This window comes from Zonotrichia albicollis, chromosome Z, assembly GCF_047830755.1.
Source record: "Zonotrichia albicollis isolate bZonAlb1 chromosome Z, bZonAlb1.hap1, whole genome shotgun sequence".
NCBI classification, from domain to species: Eukaryota; Metazoa; Chordata; class Aves; order Passeriformes; family Passerellidae; genus Zonotrichia; species Zonotrichia albicollis.
In genome coordinates, this window is record NC_133860.1 from 65699751 (window position 1) to 65723147 (window position 23397).

Consider the following 23397-nt stretch of genomic DNA (forward strand, 5'->3'; position numbering starts at 1 on the left):
GCTATTTGAAATACAGCAGGGGGAAAGAACAACCCACTTTCCCTACTAAGGCCTTGTTTCACTTTTAATTTGGTATATTCAACTCCTGTATATATATATTGACAACACTGATGACACTTGTGATTAATTATTAATACAACCCTTAAGAGGCTGAGCTGTGAGATGAGACACACTATCCAGGGTACAAACAGAGAACATAAATGTGGGGCAAGCACAAAGCACAAGGAGCTGGAAAGACAGGAGCAAGATAGCTTTGGTAAGTCTAAATAAATGTCTGCTGTTTTTCACAGGTATGTCAGAAAGGAAAGCTTTAAAGAGAAAATTTGGGAGAAATTTAAAGGAGAAAATTGAGAAACACAGTGATAACCTGCAAATAAAGCATTGAGAAAGGGAAATTATGTTTAACCAGTGGAATGGATGGAGATATTGAAAATGTTTGTTTCTTCCTATCAAATGCAACTCCTAACAGGAAACCTTATTTCAGGTAAATGCAGTCAGACATTTTAAGAATCAGTACAGGAAAACTACAGTCACAGTTGTGGGCATGTCAGTGGGAAGATCCTGCAAGGTTGGCTGGTTTGCTTTTAAGGGGTAGGACTTTAATTTTATACCTTGCAAAAATCACGAAGTTGATTGAAGCCAAAATTCACAGATGGGAGGGAAAGAGACAGCAGTCTGCTCTTGAGGGAGGATTATTCTGTCACACAGGACACAATAGAGATCTCTTCTTTACTACTTTAACAAGTTTTGCTTCATGCTGGCATTCCTGCTTCAGAAAGGCACTGTCATGGGAAACGGATTCTGCCTGGAGACCAGACATTGTTCAGGATATCCCTTCCACCTCCGCGTGCTATTCAGCATTAACACAGCCGTAAGCAAAGCCCTGAGACTATTGAAATTTCTTTCTTCATCTCCCCCTTTCTCTTTGACAAATGTGTGACAAGGATGCAATTGTTTGAAAGCCCAGTGATGGAGAAAACAGAGAGCGAAGCCTTCAGACGTGCCTCAGTGATTTAGAAGCCTTCCCCCAAGACTTGTGAAAAAGGTCACGGGAGGTCTTCCATAGGGTTCAGCTTCCCAGCAGGGCTCTAGATGCCAATGTAAAGGCACTTAAATTCCTTTAACAGCTGACCCCTTTGTGGATGTTCCCACCTAGGATTATCCTGGCTCTTGGGCTGTAGAATAGCCTTTAGCCAACTAATGGATCTCAGGCCCTTCCCTTTGAATATCCGCAGTTCGTGTTGGGTAATCGCCCATCCAGCCGGCAGGAAGTTGTTCCTTCATTTAAATGACAAAAGCTTTTGAATGATGAAGATAAGAGTTCTTCTGAAGAATCATGGGCAGGGCTGGTTTGGGAAATATTGTTTCACGCTACCCAGAAGTTACTCAGCAGCTTGCTGGTAGCCTGAGCACAGGGGATGAAGCTCAGGCGCTGATCTGTGCATACATTCCCCTGTCAAAGCCCAGCCCAGCCCCAAACCAGGCATTTTCCCCTGCGGCTGCTGGGGCACATGGTGCCTGAGGGGCTCTTGGTGTGAGCAGACATGTGGACCCAGCTTCTGCTGGGCAATGGAGAACTCCAGGAACGTGTCTGCAGTGGAAATTTCACGGACACTAACCCCTTCCCCAGGGTATTCCTGCTCTGCCTCCCAAAGGGAGAACACTCTCCCTCCCAAACCCAGCACTCCCAAACCCCATGCACTGGGTCCCCCATGCCAAAACTCCTTCTTTGGCCATGGACAACCCTTTCCCACCTTCCCCCCCTTTTACAGAGCAATACTTGTTCCTCCAGGCTACATGTTGCCCTCTTAGTGGGAGGGCATAAGGAGGTGGTGTCAGACCCTTCCATTAAGGCTAAGCTATCGAAAGATCAGTGGGCCAGAAAGAGGGACCAAGGGTCAGCATCACTGCTCAGAGGAGTATTTACATATTTCATGCACTGGCGGTTTCATTTACAGAACTCCAGAAGTGCTTTGAGCAAGCCAGGCACAATGGGTCTCTTCTGGCAGGGGCAGCTGTGGCTGCCAGGAGACCCCCCCAGAGCCCGGTGCTATTCCGGCTGTGACTGAAGGTCCTGCCAGGAACAGGCAGGAGCTCCTCCAGGCCCAGAGCAGCACACAGTGCAGCCCATGGTGGGGTCCCAGCCACTCACAAGGCCAGAAGCCCTGGCAGCTCAAGTGTCCTCCTGTCCTTGTTCCTGCAGGTGTCGGGGGAGACGCCTGCAGGCTGCAGGGGCCAGGCACCCCAGTGAACTTGCTCTGAGCACTGGGGGCACGTGCTCTTTCCCACCTCAGCCCCAGGATTTCACACAGTGGTAATGTGCTTTCCATCTGCCCAAGAGCTGCCCTGCACCATAATACAGGGTATAGCTGCCTGGCAGAAGCTTTCTGTGCTTCCATCACTGGACCAAGACAATTATTTGAGCAGCAGACATATATCCCAAGTCCTTCAATAAACTTCTGCTCCAAACCTCCTACTCTGACTCAGAAGAAAACCAGAGAGAAATGTCTGCCTTTCTGTGGCCTCTTTCCCTAAGTGACCTCTCCTGAAAGCCCTCTAGGCTTCCAAAACAAATGAAGGGAAAAAAAAAATCAAAGAAATGGAATATGATGAGCACCAAAAAAACAGAGAAGAACCTCAGGCACCATTTAGGAAAGTACTGTGTCTTCCTCCGGCACTGTGCCATCTTAGGCTTAATGCCTAGAAGGCTGGGAAAGGTTCTGGGAGAAAAGTCCGTGGTGCGGGAACATTTTAAGGGCCTGAGTGGTAATGAGTCAGTGGTGAGGTTTGGATGCAGATGTTTCCTACCTAGTACCTGCCCAATGTGCCAGACCTTCCAGGGGAAAGACAAGGGAAGCCATTATCACTGGTTCACAGAATGGAAACAGGAGCCGAACAGATGGAACATGTGCTCAGGGTAATGCCAGGAACTGGCTGAGGGTTTTGGGTGAAAACCTGCAGGTTTCAGGCTCTTTGGGACATAAGATGCGGGAGATGGAAAACTGTTAATCGCAACCCCACAGCCATTGCTACTCTGTTGGTTTGCAGGGGAGAGAAGATAGGGTGAAAAGGGAAGGTGATGCCTTGCTTTTGATGCAGAACATTTTCTTAATAGTAAAGGAATGAGGGTAGAGCAAAAGAACAATGACCTGCCCTGGAAGACCTGTCTGAGGCCTCTGGGGGCCATCCTGTTCTATTGCTTCAGCCTCTTTGTGGCTGTGCCCCCAGCCCTATCAGGCTTTGCTCTGCTCATCACTATGAGTCAGCCTCTGCTTCTCTTTGGCAGTGCTCAGGGTGCCTGGGGCCATGGATGTAAGGGGGCAGCTCAGTCCAGCTGGTCCTGCCACCAGCAGGTCCCAGGGCCACCTGTGCTGGTTGGTACTCCATAGTCACAAAGTCAGGTTGGAAGTCTCAGTGGGTCACATGGTCCAGCCTCACTGCTCAAGGGGCAGGGTCAGCCCCGAGCACATGGGGCCATGTGCAACAGCTTTTGTCTGTATTTCAAGGAAGGGAGATCCACACTTCTATCTACTCATGACAGAAATGGCACTTCCTGAGTCTGCTGTGGATTTTCTGTGGTGCCCTCAGAGCTTCCTTCCTTCTATCCCTTCCTACCTCCTTCTGCAGGTTTACCTGTCCCCAGGTCTTTGTAGTGCAAAAGGACTGCAGGTGGGCTTACACAAATCATGGGCCAACAGTGCAATTTTCTGTCTCCAGGGTCTCTAAACTATTGCTGGGCTTTTGCCTTGGTTTAGCTTCCCAGACAGGAGCTGGGCAGCTGAGAGATCTCCTATGGCTACACCAAGCAGGAGTACAAGGAAGCACTGAACATTAGGGTCCCAGCATACTTAATGCTGAACTAGTTCCTAAGTCTCTGCTTCATGCAGCAGGACTATTAAGCTATCTGCTGAGTTAGCCACAGGAAAAGCTAGGCGCTGCCAGGAATATGCCCATTAGAGAAGAGTATCCCCAGTCATCACATAGGGGTCTGGCAGCCCCTCCAGATAAGGAGAGGGAAAAAAACCCAAAACAGCAGCTGCCAGAAAAGATATTGCTGTGTAGCTGCATGAAGCCAAATGCCTTCACCTAGCGCACGCACACAGCTCCTGCCTGGACAAGGAGGTTGAGCAATAACCTGGCAGGAATTTGATCAGGAGTTAAGTCCCAGTTTCCAAATACAGGTTGCATGGGGCCAGCATGTGGGTGCAAACCCTCTTTACGCTCCGTTTGCCCCGGTTCTGGCGCTGACCCTGCCATGAGCTCATTGGAAAACAGCTTTGTGCACAGCAGTTGCACGAGATATGAGACATCCACACCCAGGCCTGGCCCTGGAGACTCGTGCAGTGCTGAAACACCCCTCACTTGGCAGAGAGGTGAGGCAGCACCTCTGCTGTGCAAGCTGTGTGACACCTGGTACTAGAGGAAGGCTTGGGACCAGAAAAACAACTGTGGTCTGTCTCTGAAGCAAGCAATGTGGGGAGAGGCTGAGCTCTGTGAAGGAATCAACTGGGATGAGCATCATCTGTGGACTGAGTTTTGGATTTGCCAGATGGCTTTAGAACAGTAACATCATCTAGCATGGCTTTCCTGGCCGGTTACGCCCTCTTTGCCCAAGGGTGTTGTAGGAAAGGGCACACAGCAGCACACACCTCCTGATGCCACACTGATAAGAGCACTTGTGGCTATAGAGATGGGTCAGCATCTACACTGACGGCTGTGCCAAGCAGCTGGGTGTAAGAGGGAGAGGAAAGAACCCTCAAGGCCCAGAGTGTTGAAGAAAAACCCATTTCCCCATAACCACTGCCTAGCTTGCTCTGTAGGGGCAGAGGACCTTGGTGCCACAGAAAGTGGCAGAATTTACTGGGAGACGAGTCCAAGCCTGCCAACAGCGCCCTCACCTGAGGTCTCCTTTGCTCTCGGGGGAGCTGCTTACTCCTCAGCCATGCAGCATGCGAGGCCCGTGCTCCAGTCCGGGTTCTAAAACCCGAAATCATTTCCCACGGCCCGCAGCCGCGGAGCCAAGGGGTCATGGCGCTGCCGACCTGCCTCTACCCACCCTGTTTTTCAGGCTGTACCAGACCGAGGGTTTCAGGTTGCACCGGGAGGACATTCCTCCGGCCCCACATTCCTTGCAGGGCTAATCCTCGGGAGAATGCGCCGGCATGCACAGCGGCCCCAAGCTGCACCAGCCCCGCCGAGGAGGCACAGCTGAGCCTGCCCTGGCCCAGCCCCACCGGGCCCTGGATGGGCTGACAGCTCCAGCAAGCCTTGAGATCCCGTTTGCTGCTTCCAGAGACCCCTCTGCAGCTCAGACCTGCCCACAGCGAAGTCTAAAGAGCAGCAAGACACAAGCTGTTGCTGCCAAAGCCGTGCTACAGGGACTCCAGCATTTCACTGCCTGCCAGGCATAAGCATTTCACTGCCTGCCAGGGGTCTGGCAGGTCTCAGCTGGCCTGCCCATAAAGGTCAGCTGGTTTTCTCCCACCCTGGCTTGTAGATCAGGACCTCCATCTACTGAAAGGCTGCCGCACTTCTGCTAATGTTCTGGGCATTTCAGAAATATCTTCCTTTAAAACGTAGTCTTTACTTTCATCTAAGTGCACTTCTCCTGCAAGTGTCATATCTCTACTAATAAGTGGGAGAAGTTGTGTTATAGATGGATTCTTACAGCTGGGATGGGAAAGTGTCCTCTGTGGCTCCCTGATGCTTTAGCTTTTTGCTGTAACCACACCAACGTTTTTATTTTACAAGGTGAAATGTTTTAAATAATAATGGAATAATTACTTTCTCTAATCTGCACTCTGGAGGTGTGCTCTCTTGAGCTACTGGTCTGCAATCTGGTGGATGTGTCTGCAAAGATACCAGGTGAAGAAAGCAAGCTAAAGTAGTTAAAAGCAGGCTAAAGTAATTAAAAGACTTGTGAAAGGACACAGGGGAAAAATATTCCTATGTCTGTTATACCTTCCAGAAACTGAAGCTTCCTTCCTGAGCCCAGATATTTAGGCTAGGCTTGTGCTTTCACCCCAACTACTCTACTGTCCTTGCCAGAGAAATCTGTTTGAAAATTACCTTAAACCTTTGTCAAAATTCCAGTGTTTCTCTGTTTGGACTTGGCCAGGATAATCCTGGCTAAAAAGTGCAGAAAATATTTCAAAGTCCAACTTTAAAAGGATGGCCATTGCTTTATTTATGTTTAATTAAAAATAATGATGAAATAATAGTAACTGTTTTCCAGACCCATGGTAATTAGCAATCCAACTTACAGGTTCCATGGGAAAGAGCCTCAGTTTCTGCAACTAGTGCGCTTGAATATTGACTTGCTCTAGACATTGCCATGGTTTTGAGTTCAGCAATTTGTTGGGAGGGGGTTTCCAACTTTGACTTTGTAGCAGTTTAACTGTCGTTCTCCAAACCACAGAGTTTTACTACAGCCTCCATTTCCCTTTGTACTACCTGAACTTCTCATCTTGCTCTGCAAATCCTATGCCAGAATGAGTCATTCCCGCAGGATTAGCTCCGATTTTTCAACTCCTCTCTCAGTGTTGCCCAGACTAGTTCTGAGGAGAAAAAACTGACACGCCCCATTCAGGATGTGTAAGAAGTGAATGAAAGAAATTACCTTCAGTGTTCAGCTATTTGCACTGAACCAGCAAGAGCCACCATATCCCTCCAGCAGAGCTGAGCCCTCAGCATGGCACAGCGTTGCTGACAGCACTGGGCTGGCAGCTCCAGCCAAGGGGATGCACCAATGCCCCCTCCTTTGGGTTATTCCCCCTTGCTGCTGTGGTCCATGCAGGGATGTTGGTTTGCTCCGCTTCCCAGAGGCGGTGTCCCCTGAATGATCTGCGAGGGCCCCAGGAAGGAATGGGGGCACCATGTGCTGCCCATGAGGTTTTCTCTCCGAGCTCAGAGAGGCTACACTGAGCCTGGCTGTGATCTCCTGCCTTTAGGGGTGAGGTACCTTGCGGAGGCCCCCTTTTTCTGCTGGCTGCAGAGGTCAGGGCCGCCCCTCTGTGTTCAGCACCTTGCCCACACCAGAGAGTCCTCTGCTTGCTTACTGTAAGCAGATCTTAGCCCATCCCTGCTCTCAGACTTTTCTTGTGTTCACGTGTAAATAAACACTTCTTACAGGAAGAAACGGTATTTTAAAAACTTATTTTCACATTTAAATTTCCACCTCTCCCTTGTTCTCTGTTTTTTAAAGTAATAAAGACACTCTCTGTTGCGGCTTGACCCCAGCCTGCAACCGAGTCCCCTGCAGCTGCTCACTCACTCCCCCCGGTGGGATAGGGGGGAGGACTGGAAGAGCAACACCAAGAAAACTGAGATAGAGACTGTTTAATAGGTAAAGCAAAAGCCACACACACAAGCAAAGCAAAGCAAGGAATTCATTCCCGTTTCCCACGGGCAGGCAGGTGTTGCCATCTCCAGGACAGCAGGGCCCCATCGCACCTCACGGGGCCTTGGGCAGACAAACACCATTGCTCCTAACCTCCCCCACCTCCTCCTTCTTCCCCCAGCTTTTTATGCTGAGTATGACACCATATGCTGCGGGATATCCCTTGGGTCAGCTGGGATCAGATATCCAGGCTACATCCCCTCCCAACCCGGTGTGCACCCCCAGCCCCCGCTCCGGTCCGGTGGCTGAGAAGCAGCAAAGGCTTGGGCTCTGTGTAGGCCCTACTTAGCAGCAACAAAAACATTCCTGTGTTACCAACACTTATTTCAGCACAAATCCAAAACATAGCCCCATACTAGCCGCCATTGAAGAAATTAATTCGATCGCAGCCAAAATCAGGCCACGCTCACAGAGCAAATATTGCATTGTCTCACAGCAGAGTGAAGGAAAGGGAATCTCAAAAGTCTCAAAATGCTCCCACTCTGCTTCCCTTTCCAGGTCCGAAACATTAAGTGATCCTGGAAGTGATTGTTAAATCACTTGGAAGATCCGTTTTCTGATATTGGTCCAGCACGGTCGGCAAATCTGTCATTTGCATATGAATACCCAAACTGCCTAAGCAAAATTGTCAGAGCCAGCCGGAAGAAAAAAAACCTCTCAAGCACCTGGCATTCTGAGAAGTCCTTCGCTTGTATTCTCAAAGCACTTTTCTGTATCATTGATAAAATTTGAGCTGATTTGACAGAAACCCCTGGAAATCGTGTTTTTACCACACGAACAGAGAGAACTGCAGAAATGACAAAGCTTCTTCTCCAACAAAAATTTCAAGTATGGTTATACCCGAAGTTAGATCAGCTTGTTCAGGCCATGACTAAGTAAAAGTCCAACAGACAGAGATCTCACCATCTCTTTGGGAAACCTGTCCCGTGGCACAGGCTTCACGAGAGAAATACGGACTGGTCACAGAACAAGCAAGACCAGACTGTCCAAAGTCAGAAAGAGATTTCTGAAACTTTTTGCTGTCCCCGGAAATACATGCAGTGCCTTGCCTATTTTTATTAGCAGCACAAAACTTAAAAACACTTCTTTCTCTCCAGATTACCACGACCTACGCACTTTTGGTTAGAGGTATTGCCTCAGGCAAACGCTGGGCAGATGCTTATCTAATGTAAATCCCCACAGATCTGTTAACTTCAGCAGGACGCCAGCTATTCACTGCCTTTTCAGTCTTGTTTAAAAAAAAAAGGAAAAAAAAAAGCTTGAATTTGAGAAATAATCAATTTTCTTATCTGGAGAGAGACATTTTTGTTACAGGCTCAAGCAAAACTCCAGCAGATTTCGGAAGGTACTTGTAAATAGGGCATTACTTGGTAATTACCATGGTGATTGCTGAAGGGTCAGAGAGTGGCAATGAGAACAAAGGGGCCTAGGGGGAAAAAACAGGGGCTCTTTGTAGAAGTATTCAGATTTTGTCTGCCAGCGCCAATAAGCTCGAACTATCCCCACTTTACACTTTGTTTTCTAAATAAAGACTATTTACATGCCTCAGGCATGGAATTACAGTCGGGTAGCACTGAGTCCTACCGATCCCCATCCCCAGCATCAGCCCCCGCGAGCTGAATGCGTCCGTGGCAGCAGCGGCGCTCACAGCTCGCCCCAGTGCCAGGCGTGGTTTCACGGCCAGCGGTGCGCTCCGCACGGCGCGGGCACACGCACGCACACAATGCTGCAGTTCTTTGGCCTTTTTAAGTACAATTTTTCTTTCCTCGATCAGTGCTTCACACACACACACACACACACACACACACACACACACTCTCTCTCCAGCCTGGGCATCCCCCTGGCTGCGCCCAAGGCTAGGAAAGAGCCCAGAGAGGCTCCTCAGCTTTAACTGGGAGCTATTTCCAAGCTGGGGGCTTTGCCTCCAGCCGCAGGGCCACGCCGTGGCTGTGCCTTTGTCTCTGCCTGCGGTCCCTGCGCCAGGCTCTGACCCGAAGTCTTTGCCGCCCAGCTCTGCCTCTGACCTGTTCTGTCGCTAAGGGCTTCCCCAGAAAGCCCCGAAGATGAGTCACAAACTTGGCACACAATGCCTCCAAAAGGGCTGGGTGCCTGAACCCACCTACCGAAACAGCTTATTTTTGTTATCGAGTCACGCAAAGCGTGCTAAAAGCTGCCGTATCCAGGGAAGGGCAACAAGTGTCTTGTTTAATAATGCTCAGTAATACAGGTTATTCAGTGATTTACCATAGTTTAAAGAAAAAAGTAAGGAACAAAAAAGCACCTTTTCGTTGTCTGTGTAGACCAGTCCTAGAAAGCTGTGACATTACTTTTCATGGTTTTTTGCTTGCACTAAAGTGATGCTGAGAGCATTTGATTCCAGCCCAAGACCCAGAGAAGACAAAACTTAGGTGAGCTTTTTTCCATCTACCCGTACAAGACTCGCTCCACAAAACAAACCTCCCAACTAGTGTTCCGTTAAAGGCTCTTCAAATCCTTGCAGCTCCACCCCCAACCCTTCCTCTCCACATTCCTTGCTTTTTCACGGTACTTCTCTTTCCCCTCCTTCATGTGCTCCCAGTCTTAACCCACTGCTCCCATCTACCAGCGCCTTTCTGCCCTTTATCTTCCTCCTTGGCTGATGCACGATCTGTGACCACGAGGGAGTGCTCTGCAAGAACCACAGCGCAGAGCATGTTTTGGGATGAGGAATTGGTTAGTAAATTACAGGGCATTGACTCTGCAATTTGTTACCGTTTTAAGTACCCATGTTTGGGTGAAACAACATAAAGAACACTGCCAACAAAGAGTACTAAGAAATTTCTCTCACCTGCACCGGGAAATTTACCTCTTAACTCCACAGTTCGGCCAAAATGACCTGTCCCCTCTCTATCCCATGCGTGTGAGTTAGAAAAAGCCATTTTCCAGGAGAATGTGGCTCTGTCTGCAACAAAGAAAAAAAAATAAATAATACTTCTTTCCACATGGCTTATTGAAGTAAAGCAGGATATTTGCTATAGATTTTGTTCACAACATGGCAATTAATTAAATAATTATACTTAAATAATAAATTCCCAGCTTCCAAAGCAAGCAACTAATAATTTCCTATAAACTGCTGTATTCTATCATTTTCTATCAAGCATCAGGTTTCACTAGTAGTTGTGAAGAGGACTGAATTACTACTCTGGCTAATACTAATTTGTCTTAAAAACATTTGTCATCAGGTAACACTTCCTGTGCGCAAGCCTCAGGGTCTTTCTGACCCTGTGGGCCCTCAGCAGGAGCTTCTTTCTGTCAGATGCCAGTGACACCTGTTGGGAGCCAGCAGAGCAGACTGGTCCCAACACGGTACCTGGGAAATACTGAGTAGGAGATGTTCACCCCGCCAGAGATTCAGCCTCTCAAAACTGTTGAATGACTGCCCAAATAGGGCATTTGATAGGCAAAATAGAGCTTATTTCCATGCCAGCAGTGTCTGACGGCTATTCAAAGATACCCATCCGGATGATTTTCATGAGGTGCTGAAATTCACAGGCTTCAGGGGAGCAAGCGCCATGCAAACTTCCTAACATCTGCACACCAAAAAAAAAAAAAACCAACCCCCCAAAAAACCACCACCACCCAAAAAGCATAGAAGCATAGCAAGTGATTTTCAGCTTATAGAAGAGCCTGACTCTGCTTTGCATGTTTCCAAAAAAAGCCAGCTCCTCCTTTTTGAAGCGTCTGACAGATCTGCACTACTCCCAGTGATATCTTGGTGATGCAAAGGCAAGAATGGGCAGCTTATTCTCTTGGAAACCAACTCTAAATTCTCCTTCATCAGGAGAACAAATTAATGTGTCACAGCCCATCCAGCTCAGGCTGCATCCTCACCATTCCTTGCTGCCCACATCACATGTGGTGTTTTCTATACCTTCATTTTGTGGCTCCTTGTCTTGGCTGAACGAGGCTCTCGCTGCCAGTGTGCACAGCAAGTTTCCATGTTTAATTGTTCAGGAGTGCTGGCACAGACCTCAGTTTGCCTGGCAGGCTGTGCTCCTCAGGAAACCCAGTACGGGAGTGCACCTCACTTGCTGCAAGAGTCACTCCTGGCTGGTGTCCAGCCCCGTGCACAGCATTCCCCAGAGTCTGGGACCAGTACACAGGGCACTGCTGCCCCAGGGCTGCACTCACATCTCTCCTTTGCTGGGCTTCCTAAGCTTTCCATTCGTCCTTCCATTCATGGTGAGGGGCCTTGCCTCGCAGGCTGGGGTCCCTAAGTCCCTCTAGGCTGGGACCTTGCCTCTCCCTGTGTCAGCCACTCCCTCTAGTTCAGCACCACCATCACCCCAGAGCACCAATCCTGCACGTCTCCCATGCTCTATGGCCAGTCCTTCTGCCATCACGCTGCTCACACCGAATTCGCGAGTGGGCCAGCATCCTGAGGGAATGCTCAGAAGTGGCGTTCTGCTCTGAGAGAGCCTGCCCTGCCCATGCCCCTGTGGCAGCTCATCTGCTGCAGGTCCTGTTTCCCCGCAAGAGCCAGGGGAGCTGCTGTCAGGCAAGCATGCTGGCTGCCCTGCCTCAGTGGAACCATGCTGGATGGAGACTCAGGCTGCCCATGGCTCTTGCCCCAATTTCTAGCCTGAGACATGGCCTATTTTAAAGCCACCATGATGTTTTGGTTTTGTCTACAGAAGAATGACCTCAACAGCTAACTTAAGTCTCCCACACGACACTGGCAATATCCATGTGATTCTCTCAGCAAGAAATTCTTTCCCCCCTGCAGCCACAAGTTCCCACTGAAAACTCAACAAATGGATGAGAAGCTGCAGTAATTTGGAAAAACAGCACTAAACAACCAGGCCACTGATGGAGAGTGAAACTAGAAAAGGCAAGTGAAAAGCTGGTGAAAATATGCAGTATCCTTGTATGTTGGGGAAGATGAAACAGGAAAGCCTTATAAATATGATTGTCTGGCAAAAGATTTTGAGAATTTAGAAACTATAAGTGAGATTGAAATGAAAGCAAGATTGGAGATCCCTTAGTTACTGAACAACTGGAAAACAATGGTGTGGCTGGCTAGAAGTAATCCCTGTTTGATGAAACAAGACCCTCTGCTTGCAGATAGGTCCAAGGGTCCGAGCAGATCCTGACAGCTTGGCAGAAGGGGTCCAAAGAGTAATTTTTAGGGTTTAAAATGTAGCACAGTATGGTAATGTAGTGATTCTTATAGTCTGTATGTAAATGCTGTAGGATTTGTATATTGTACTAGATTGGTTAGTGAGAATCAGAATATTCAACACAGAAGATGATTTATTGTATTGTAACGGGAACTTCGCTCTCTTAGCTCTTGTCTCTTCGCTGTTACTTTTTACGCTCTTACCCCTTTTACTCTCTTATGCTTTTACTCTCTTACCCTCTCACCCTCTCTACCCCTCTCTTCTCTTGGGTCTGCTCCGAGCTGTGGCTGGCAGCTCTCAGCAGGGCCCGGCACCCAGGCCCTCCGCAATAAACCCCAAGTTCCACGACCTGGCTGCAGAGATCTCTCGTCTCCATCTGTCCCGACTTTCCTATGCCTGTCAATCCTACACTTGTAGAATGTTGTTTTCCAGCCTCTCTTCTGCCACGTGGTCATACTCCATGTCCAGCTGCACATCAGTTCTCCCTCAAAAGTTTCACCTTGGTCCCCACACCACAATCTAGCCACAAAGTCTTTCCAAAATCCATGCAATCACCTCCTTGTTCTTGTCTCCCATGAACTCCAGTTAGGTGCTAAGTATCTTAAGCTCAATCACTCTGGATACTTCTTTGTGGAATGTGCTCTGAAAGTGCATGAATGATGACATGCCATCACCTGTCTTATTCCAAAAGGTTCAGTCTTATAGTCCCCTCTCAGATCTTAACCACAAACTGCAGGTAGGGTGAAGCACCTTGTCACAAAATGTCATGAGGTGTCTGGCTGTGATGCTCTCCACACTTCAAACTGCAAGGTGCTGGCACCAAACACACAGCCAATAGAAACCCCAAACTTGCCATTCCATGACAGATACAGCTGAGCTTGGGGTGGAGGCTATGCCACGGGTATGTGCTCTCACTTCATTGGCATTCAGCCAATATGATCTGGGATTTTGATTTTACCAGAGCCTTAACTTGGAGCACATTAAATACAGAGCTGTAGTTCCTGGGACACAGAGGCAAAACTTTTCCTCACCTCAGAGAGGAATTCTGATGTAGAAACAAAACTCTCAATGTGCACGAAGGGGCTGTCCACACCATTTAGTGTCCACTTCCCTTGTTTGGCTGAATTGGAAGGAGCATAGGACTAAGGAAGAACACGGTGTCCCTGTAGTCTACCCCGGAGGGAGCTCAGAAGTGTGGTTTGTAACAGGGCAACTGTGTGGGGAGCGAACTGGATTTTTTTCCGTGGGTGGAAATTGCTCTTGGAGACGCAAGCAGGTGGGATTTTGGTTGGGGTAATTGTCTAGCAGCTACCAGTACTAACAAACTCCACTCTTGAGAGGCCAAGGCACAGAGCCCTTGTGCAGGAAACAATTCTGCAGTGCTGTGGTCTCACAGTCAATGACCTTAGTGCCAGCAGGATCTGAGCTGAAAACTTTAGCCAGAAAAAATGATAAGTCTAAACTTTGTCGCAGAGATAAAAAGAAAGTGATTGATTTTGTATGGGTAATATTATGTAGATATCATGCATTTTTTATTGTATTATGAACTTCATTATGATGTTTTCTATCTTACTTACTCTTGTCCCTCCTGCAACATGATGGAATCAAAAGAAAAAACAATGCTTCACAAACACAAACACAAACACCAACACCAACTGTTCTGCTCCAGCAACAGGCACCACTTGACTTACAGATGGAGGAAATTTGCAGTCTAAGACCCAAGAGGGTTAGTTGGAGTTTCATGTTCTCCATAGCTCCCTCCCCATGGGAACTGGTACTCAAAAGAGACACCAATGGTCAACACAAGACATACTCCTGCTCCTAAAGTAGAGGCTTGAAAATGTTTTTAAACTTTAAAGTGTTTTATGATAATGTCAGATTGAGAGTAGTCTCCAGGGCACTATGTTATACAACTAACACTTCACTCCCAAATATTGGCACCACAGTTTAAGCTGTGTGATGTGGAAAGGAGAAGGGACAAGAGCCAGCACATGCTGTTTGGGTATCCATTTCAGTTTGCTTTGGGCTCTGCCAAGGAAAGTGCTTACTTGGGAAAGGATTTTCAACACCAGCAGGGAGGGCAAAAGCAGCTGTTCAGCACACCATCCGTCCTCAGCACACACCTCTTTCATTCCCCATCCTCTGCAAGTGCAAAGCGAAGCACGATCTGACTTTGCCCTCTGGAGGCATGGAATTGGCATGGCACAGAGAGACACAGTCCCAGAGGTGACTGAACTACAGCACTGCCTTTTGGAACATCTGACAGGAAAATCTATTCCCAGCTGCAGCTTCCCACAAGCCAGAAGGCAGAGCATTACTGATAAGGCAGCTTCATACCAAAGGAGATGGGTTTTGGTTTGTACAGGGTAATACTACCCTTGTCTGCCGTGCAAGTCAAGAACTTGTGTGTTGGTACAGCATGGTTGGTTTTTTTTTCTCTTGACACAAACTCAGCAGCATGTGATTTGAAATTCTGCCCAGTGTCTGCATCCAGCTACTGGACACGCTACATGCACATGTGGGTCCACAGCAAGTGCCACTGCATGGTTTATTCTGCTAGCTCCATAGGACTTTTTGCTATCTCCCAGATTATTGGGAAGCTGCAGAGATAAGCAGGTGGCCGGTGACTCCTGGGCCCCTTATTTAGCTGGAAGTAGGGCTGGGGTTTGTTTGCTGCATGGAAATGGATTTTCTCTCCTACACACACGCACAGAGACCACACACCAGATTTTTCTCCAAGCAGACAAACAGCTCAACAACTCTGTTGGACACCTCCAAGCAAGCTGTGTTTCACTAGGATAAACAGCTCTTACCTCCCCTTTCTCTCTTAAAAATAATTTGTGTAATGCCCAAGAGGGCTTTGGTAAAGCTTTTCCTACAAAGATAGGTACAGCAGGGCACTCAGGTTCTGGACGAACTGGCAGGAGACACCAAGACATGAGCAGGATCAGGTGTATACAGCCGTGCACAACACCTGCACACCTGTGCATATCCACCTCTCTGCACACTTATCTGCCTATATCTGCTTCTTGCCTACATGCCCACATTAAGCCTCGGGTCCAACCACAGACCTGCGTGTCCTGGCATTTTTTTGTCTACACACTCACCTGTCACAAACTTGACCCAAACTTGACCCAAACTTGACTAGTGGCACACCCAGAAGCTCTCACTCACATCCTCACCCCCACACCAGTGCCCTTGCACACCCATGTACCCATGCACGTGCACCCTGCCATGCACACAGGTGCCTGCACACCTGCACACACTTTCCTTCTCACCTTTAGGACGTCCTGCCATCTCCTTTATTTTCTGGCTTGCAAGGAACATCACGCCAGCAGGTGAGGAGGCTGCACTGTCCCCAGGCCTGAGGGCATGTGTCACAGGGGTTCAAGTCCTGGGCAAGCATTCCTCACCAGCTGGCACACTCGGCTGGGCTTTGACCCTCAGCTTCAAGTATCTAAGCAAACATGAGGGAGCTGGCAGGTATGACCCAGCATTAGCTTGTGGAGAGCCTGGCATCCTTCCTCGTTGGATCGTGGTCCTGTGGCATAAGCCTCAGGCACAAGCAGGTCAGCTCAGGGGCACGGGAGCCTAGCCCTGGGCCAAATCGCTGCTGGGTACCAGCTAGGAGGGCTCTAACCTGAGTGCATTATTCTACTTAGCACTCGGCAAGCAGACCGCGTAGCCTAAGCCCGCACTTACTATCTCTCCCCACGCAGATCTGTCACCGGTTGTTTTTTTTCCAGCCTAATTTGTTTCGACAGCTTGATTTCCGCAAAGAAGCGTTGGATTCCCTGGGCTAAGTTCCCCGGGGGCGACTGTCCGGCGCGGGCCGGCAGCATTCCCTCCCGGCAGCGGCGGCCGCTCATCGCTGCCACCTCTCCCCGCCCGCCGACCCCGACGGGGGCGAGCCCTGCGGGGAGTCGCGTTAAATGCCGTGCCCGGACAGCCGCACCGGGATCCCGGAGACATCCAGCTTCGCTCGGTGCTCTGCAGCTGTGCGCTCCCGACGGCGGCGGCTCCGCCGCGCCGCGACGGCGCTGGGGACCGGGACCAGCGGCGAGGGGCGGGAGGGGGGTGCGGGCAGGGCGCTGCTCCGACCCGCGGCGGCAGCGGCGGCACGCCCGGCCCTGCCCGCGCCTCCCGGGCGGCGGGGCGTAGCAGGGGGAGTGCCGGCCGCCCGGGCGCGGAGCCGCCGGACACCGCCGGATAAAAGCCGCGGTCGTGCCGCGCTGCGCTCCCTCGGCTCGGCTCGGCTAGGTCCGGGGCGGAGCCGCTCCGACGGCTACATGACAGCCGAGAGCCGGCTGCCGCCGGGCCCCCCGCCGCCGCCCCCGCCACTGAAGGCGGACGCGGTGCCGCCGGGAGAGGAGGCGGCGGCGGCGGCGGCGGGGGCGCGGGGCGGGCGGCGGCGCCGCAAGCGTCCCGCGGAGCGGGGCAAGCCGCCCTACAGCTACATCGCCCTCATCGCCATGGCCATCGGGCAGGCGCCCGAGCGGCGACTGACGCTCGGCGGCATCTACCGCTTCATCACCGAGCGCTTCCCCTTCTACCGCGACAGCCCCCGCAAGTGGCAGAACAGCATCCGCCACAACCTCACCCTCAATGACTGCTTTGTCAAGGTGCCCCGGGAGCCCGGCCGCCCCGGCAAGGGCAACTACTGGACGCTGGACCCTCACGCCCGCGACATGTTCGAGAGCGGGTCCTTCCTCCGCCGCAGAAAGCGTTTCAAGCGCAGCGATCTCTCCACCTACCCGGCCTTCCTCGCCGAGCGCCCCGCCGCTCCGTGCCGCCTCCTCCCGCTGCCCCCCCAGCCGCCCCCCGCCGACCTGGCCCCGGCACCCACCGCCGCCTCCTGCGCCTTCGCCGCCGCCTTCCCCGCGCAGGGCTGCGCCTCCGCCGCCCTGCCCCACGCCTACGGCCCGCTGCCCGCCGCTGCCGGGCCCTACGCGCCCGCGGGCCCCGGGCCGCTGTACGCGCCGTCGGGGCGCATCGTGCTGCCCGCCTCTCCGCCCGGCCCGGCCCCGCTCTACGGGCGCCGCTCCCCCGCGCCATACCCGGCGCTGCCCCCCGCCTACGGCGCCGCAGGGCAGCTGGGTGCCGCCGAGCCCGCGCCGCACGGCACCTACCCTGGAGGCCCCGACAGTTTCGTCCCGGCGCTCTGACCTGTCCCCGAGAGGCCCGACAGAGCGGACCGCAGCCCGAGAGACGGCGGAGTGCGGGGGTGACCCGGCACGGCTGCTCCCGGCGCTGCCCGGGAAGATGCTAAAGAACCTTGGGCTGCCCCTACGCATTCTGCCGTCTGCCCAGGCTTCCTGGCGAGGAGTGTCGCAGTCAGCCCTGGGGACTTGGGGTGCCCTGTCCAGCCCTGTCCGCTCTGGGCAGAGAAGTCCTAGGCACTGACAAGTGCTTGGATGGGGCAAGCAGTCTCTTCTTCTTCTACAGCCTTTCCTGGAGCAGGTGCTCCAAGCTTGCTGCCAGGCTCCCACCCTGCCGGCACACCCAACCGGGCCCTTTCTGGTCTACCCAGGAAGATTTCACGTTTAAAAGTCTCTCCGCTGTTGATGATTCTTTTAAAAGAGAATTAAATGTCTGTTGATGAGGTGAAGGAGGGAGGAATCATTCCCTGGCCTGGTGCAGGCAAAGCTGTAAAAGAAAAATGCACTGGCACTGATGGGGTGGCATGTCCCTGATGGGGTGGCACGTCCCTGATGGCTATTGCTTTAGCCCCAGACTTTGCACCAGCGGTGTGGCCAAGGCTGGAAAAGGTTTGGATGCCAGGGCTGCAGTAAAACACATCAAGTGACATCCTTGGAGGTGTTGTGCTCTGTGCTGCAGGGGTGGGATTGGAACTACAAAAATTTTACCATGAGCATGCCCAGCTGCTGGAAGAGGGACACAGGGAAGCTGTGGGACCTCTGCCCTTGGAGACCTTTCCAGCTTGATTGGACGGAGCCTGACCTGCCTCTGAAGTTATAGCCAACATTGAATCCGGACTTGTTTTGACTGGAGACCTGGTCCTGAGGTCTGCAGAGGTACTTACAGCCTAAATTACTTTGATCCCAAGATCAGCCCAGCTCTGTCTGTAGCCTAGAGAAATTGGCATATATAGGAGAAAACTTCTGTTTCTGGAACACAAGAGGAAGGATACAGTGCCTTTTCATCTTCAGTTGCTCCACTTTCAAACTTTCCGGGGATGGAAAAGAGTCTGAAGAAAGATATGGAGAGGGAACAACTATTAGGAATGTCTGTGAGACAAAAGCTTGAAACTAGATCTGTGGGGAAACTCAGGCATACCCCTCCCAACAGATCCTACCACCCTGGAAAGGGGTCTGGAGCAGGAGTGTGTACCCAGGGCTGTGCTTGGGGCTGTGGGTATAGAGGGAGCCAACACAGCCCTGCTCCCTGGTCTTCTTATACAGCTTCTTTTTCCCGTGGATTGGGGAACTTGTGTATCCAGGGCCAGGAGGAGGCTGGTGAGAAGATCCTGCAGTGTGGTGAGGCCTTGTATGGGGAGAGGAAACGAGAAAGTGCAGCCAGAACCTCAGCAGAAGTTTTGGAAGAGTAGACCGGAGTCTCCCTTACCAGAGAAGGGTATAGAACTACATGGTATAACTCAGGTTGGAAAAGATGTTGGGAAATTTCTGTTCCAATCTGCTACCCAAATCAGGGTCAGCTATGGTTCAGACAGTAGGCTCAGCCCTATGTTGTTGAGTCTCCATCACGTCCAAGGATGGAGATAGCACAGTCTCTTTGGGCAACCTCGCTGTCCTTGTGGGGGAGATATTTCTCCTTGTACCCTCCATTTAGCACTTCTCTAGTCCCATCTCATGTTTACTGTCTCGTCCTACTGCTGTGCTTTGCCGCCAAGAGGCTTTGATCCCATGAAGGCACCTGTATCTTCTGCTCTGCATGTTTCCGATAAGGTCCTCAGCAGGATGAAATCTGTGTAGAGGCAGCTTTCTTGCTTTCCGTGGGTGCTGCAGTCCACATATCCAGATGGGACATGTGAGAAGAAATGGAGGGGAGCAGGAAGGTGGTTGCGTGTCCTCACAGCACAGCTTGGTGTGGAGAAAAGTAAAGCGCTCTGCAGTAGGTGGGCAGGAGAAGCTGTACATCTGCCTTCCGCGGGGCTGTGAGGTAGAAGATGAGTTTTGGATTCAAGGGTTCAGAGTGCCAGGGATGGCACATGGTGAGGCTGAGAGTGACCTGAGAGCACTGCCCTGTGTCCATGTAGACCTGTCTGTAGCAGTGCAGGAAGCTGTTGTCCATACACAGACCTGGGGAGGCTGCTCCATGTGTGGAGCCAGCGCGGGGCAAGCACAGACAGCAGGTGTAAGCACCACTCAACTCTTTGGTGTGCTGAGCTCAGTCAGATTTTTGCCTTCCTGCCTTTCTGAAGAGGTACGTTGTATCTTCCTTGTTCTTCCTGGTCCTGGCACATCCTGAAGCTGCTGCCATCCTGGAGACAGCTGTCCCAGCGAGGGGCAGGTCTCCTCAGCCGCTGTGCTAACACCTCTCCCAACTCTCTTTTCACCATCTGGAAGAGGATCTGTACACCTAACTGTGCTAGCTCCTAGCATGGTTGATAGCTGCTGGCTCTGCTTTCATTGCCTGCAAAGACTGGACTGTGTCACTTTGACAGCCAGCCATGCCAACCTCTTGCTCATTTTAGGGTAGCTGGGAGAAGAGCTTGTCCTGCCTTTTAATGCCTTTCTTTCCTTCCTGTAGAAGCAGTAATCAATGTGGACCAGATAATTTTCATAGAACCATAGCAGTGCTGGGTTGGAAGGGACTCATCAGGATCATCAAGCCCAGCCCCTGTACCTGTGTAGGACACCCCAAGAACCACACCACGTGCCTGAGAGTATTGTCCAAATGCTTCTTGATCTCTGTCAGGCTTGGTGCTTGCTCCCTGGAGAGCCTGTTCCAGTGCTCAGCCACCGTCTGGGGTGACATCCAACCTAAACCTCCCTCCGTACCTTCATGAATCTTGTCATAGGTCACGAGAGTAAAGAGCTTTGATCTCCTCTGGCCCTTGTTCCTCTCATTTTGTTATTTGCTTCAATCCTCATGCCAGTTTAGAGTTCAGTCTAAAAAAAGGTCACCAATGATTATGATACAGGTTTTGAGGAAGATGTTTCTGAACTTAGCATCTGTAGGCAGTTCAGGGAGCAAAACTCAATGTCTGAAGAACAAGCCTGACAGATCTTGGTGACTTAGAAAACACAGACTGAGTAGGTTCAGTTGTATGTTGTTTGCAGAGAAAGTTTAGATGCTTGTTCTTGTTTGTCTCCAGATCTTTTATACCTACAAACTAGAGAAACTGGGCATACCTAGATGGTAATTTTTTTTGCAGCAGGTACAGCGATGAGCTGTTGCCTTAAGAACCTGAAACATGGTCAAAAGCTGCTTAAACTTTGGTTACAAACAGCTAGAAACCCTGGTCAGAACTGTGAAGAGCTACTGGGACCATTCAGGGGACTCTATATCTGTGTGGGGTCTGTGCTTTGAGCTTTTTTAGGCAAAACCAGCCTTTGCTAGTGCTGGCAGTGCTCCACCCTCCTGCCTGGGGACTCCAGCAATCCCTTCCCACCAGCACTGCTGTGGTTTTGTGGCTATTCCAACCTCCCTGAGCTGTCGTGTAGGCTCAGGTGCCAAGGGCGTGGGTCTGTCCAGGCTGTGCCTTGTGGCACTGAGATGTGCTGCCCCTGTGCCCACATGTGACATGGGACTGCCTGGCCACTGACAGAGGAAAATATGCTTGTCGTGTCCTTGGGGAGCCATGGGCTTGGGTCTCTCTGTGAGGATATGGGGATATGCCAAGGGGATATGTTAGACAACTGGATCTCACTGTATGCTTGTGCCATGGGGATATGTTAAACATGTGGATCTCAATGTGTTTTTGTCTGGGACATTGCTTGCAATTCTCAGGCAGCACCAAGAATAAGAAAAAAATTTGATTTCTGTAAAATTTTTGATTTATTGTAAATATCTAAGGGCTTTCCTGTTAGCAAAGTTAGTCTAAGTTTCAAATTACTCTTTTGATTTCTGTCAGAAGAGTCCAATAAATCTGGATTGTAAATCTGTAGGAAACTCTTAAATGTGAGCACTGATAGAAGAGAGAGGGGCCTTGAAAATGTTCATTCCTCAAAGGACAGAGCCTCTCAGTTCCTCTTCTGCCCAAGTTCTGGTGTAGTCAGGCCCTGAGCGGACTTTGAGAAAGAAGTGGACTGTACAGCCTAGCAGAACATTATATTCTGTATTTGAGATATTTTGGTGTTTTTTTTTTTTTTTGTATTTACTCTTCTACTTCACTTGAAATGGAAATAAATCTTTGCATTGTTTGCAATGAAGTGTCTCTGAGTTTACTCTTTCAAGCCTTCCCTGTTCTCCTGAGACTGGGAGACGTACAGAGACATGCGTGACATGTGCCGCTCATTGCTTTTTACCCTGTTTTACCTTGGCTTTTTTTTGGTCTGCTGGGTTGCTGAAGACATCAGAGAAAGGAGGAGGGATGGCTCAGCAGGGCCAGGCCACAGGTGGTGTACCAAACCTGCACAACCCCTTGAGCTACCAGTCTGCTTTGAGGGTGTCCTGTCAGGCCATAAGCATGCCCAATATATCAGTGCATGAAGCTCCATCCCAGCCCTGTGTCTCTGCTAGAGAAAGGGTCAGGCAGGGAAGGCTGCTCCCTGTGAGAGGAACAGGAGCTCAGAGATGGGCACAGGCATTGTGGCTGGCATTAATTACTCTTTGATGCTCCAGCATGGAGCTGGGCCAGCTAGAGGAGATGTTACAGCTGGAAACATTATGTTGCCTGTCCTGTGGCAGCAGCACCAGAAATGCTTGGTCTTGCCTCCTGCACCCCAGGCCAGTTATTTTTTTGGCTGCAGAGATGGAGCTCCCACAGCCACGGGCTGACGCTGTGCTCACCTTGTGCAACAGCAACATCTGTGGGAGTGATTCAATGGCTAACGGGGGCGTAACAGGCCTTCAGGGGCAACTCCACACTCCAGGATGATGAACTGGCTTGCACATGGGCAAGATGATGGCAGATGTTGCCCTTCTCCTGCTGAGAGGGTGGTGACTGGCTTCCTGAGGGTGTTTGGGGACAGTGAATTCTGCAGTTGTTGCCCTGCCAACAGCCCAGGCTGCTTGGATGGCAATGAATGAGATAAGAACAGGTAGTTTAATCTGCCAAGTTACCAAAGAGCAGATAGGAAAGTCTTCTTTAATAGCTTTGGGATTCCCAAGTATGATTTATCTGCCTTTGAAAGTGACAAGAAGTGGATCAAAGCTGTGAGAAAGAGTAGGCAGGGGAGACCCCTGCCATTTTGCCAGCAGGGAGTACCTTGGAGGGAGTCCAGAGCTCTGTGGGTTGTAACTGGAGAGCAGTCTGAGTAGGTGGAGTTGGACTTTAGCTGTGTCCATTACCTAGAGCTGCCATGTCAGTGACCGGAGAGGGCACCCCACTCATGTGGGACCTGGAAGTGAGCTAATGTGAACAAAGGAAGTCTGATGGGGGTCTGACTTTACAGAGTCTGGTGTACAAGAATATAGGGGCCCATGTTGGCACAAAGAACAACTTTACAACCTTGTTGTGGTGTAATCCTGAAGCCCTGATTTGTTGGAAGCCCTCTCTAAACAGCAGAGCTGGTTTCTTAACTCAGTCCAGTTGAAATGTATGTCTTCTCGTGTCCAAGGTCAAGAAGTCAAGGTGGGAGATGGTGGCATGTGCAATACCTGGAAGTTGGTGTTATTTTTGGGAGTTACTTTTGGATGTGGTGCAGTCATCCAACCCCTCTTTGTATGGGCAAACTTAGGGGCAGGGAAGCC

The 23397-nt window shown here is 50.6% G+C and overlaps 1 protein-coding gene and 1 long non-coding RNA gene across 3 annotated transcripts in view; one reads left to right on the plus strand and one right to left on the minus strand.

Annotated features, from left to right (window-relative positions):
• The window catches only part of LOC113459993 (uncharacterized), a 30098-nt gene extending 18630 nt beyond the window's left edge, over nt 1-11468 (minus strand). Inside the window, exons 1-2 of one of the 2 annotated variants that reach the window (XR_003381613.2) lie at nt 11310-11468; nt 10227-10340 (exon numbers count right to left, since the gene is read on the minus strand). This is a non-coding gene — a long non-coding RNA (uncharacterized LOC113459993). The remainder of the gene's footprint in view (nt 1-10226; nt 10341-11309) is intronic. The other variant, XR_003381615.2, reaches the window with a different exon arrangement.
• Nucleotides 11469-16602: 5134 nt separating this feature from the next.
• Nucleotides 16603-21834, plus strand: FOXE1 (forkhead box E1). The gene has a single exon (XM_074532825.1). It carries the CDS (start codon nt 16848-16850, stop codon nt 17721-17723), a length of 876 nt encoding a protein of 291 aa, XP_074388926.1. The 5' UTR covers nt 16603-16847; the 3' UTR covers nt 17724-21834.
• The last annotated feature ends 1563 nt before the right edge of the window (nt 21835-23397 follow it).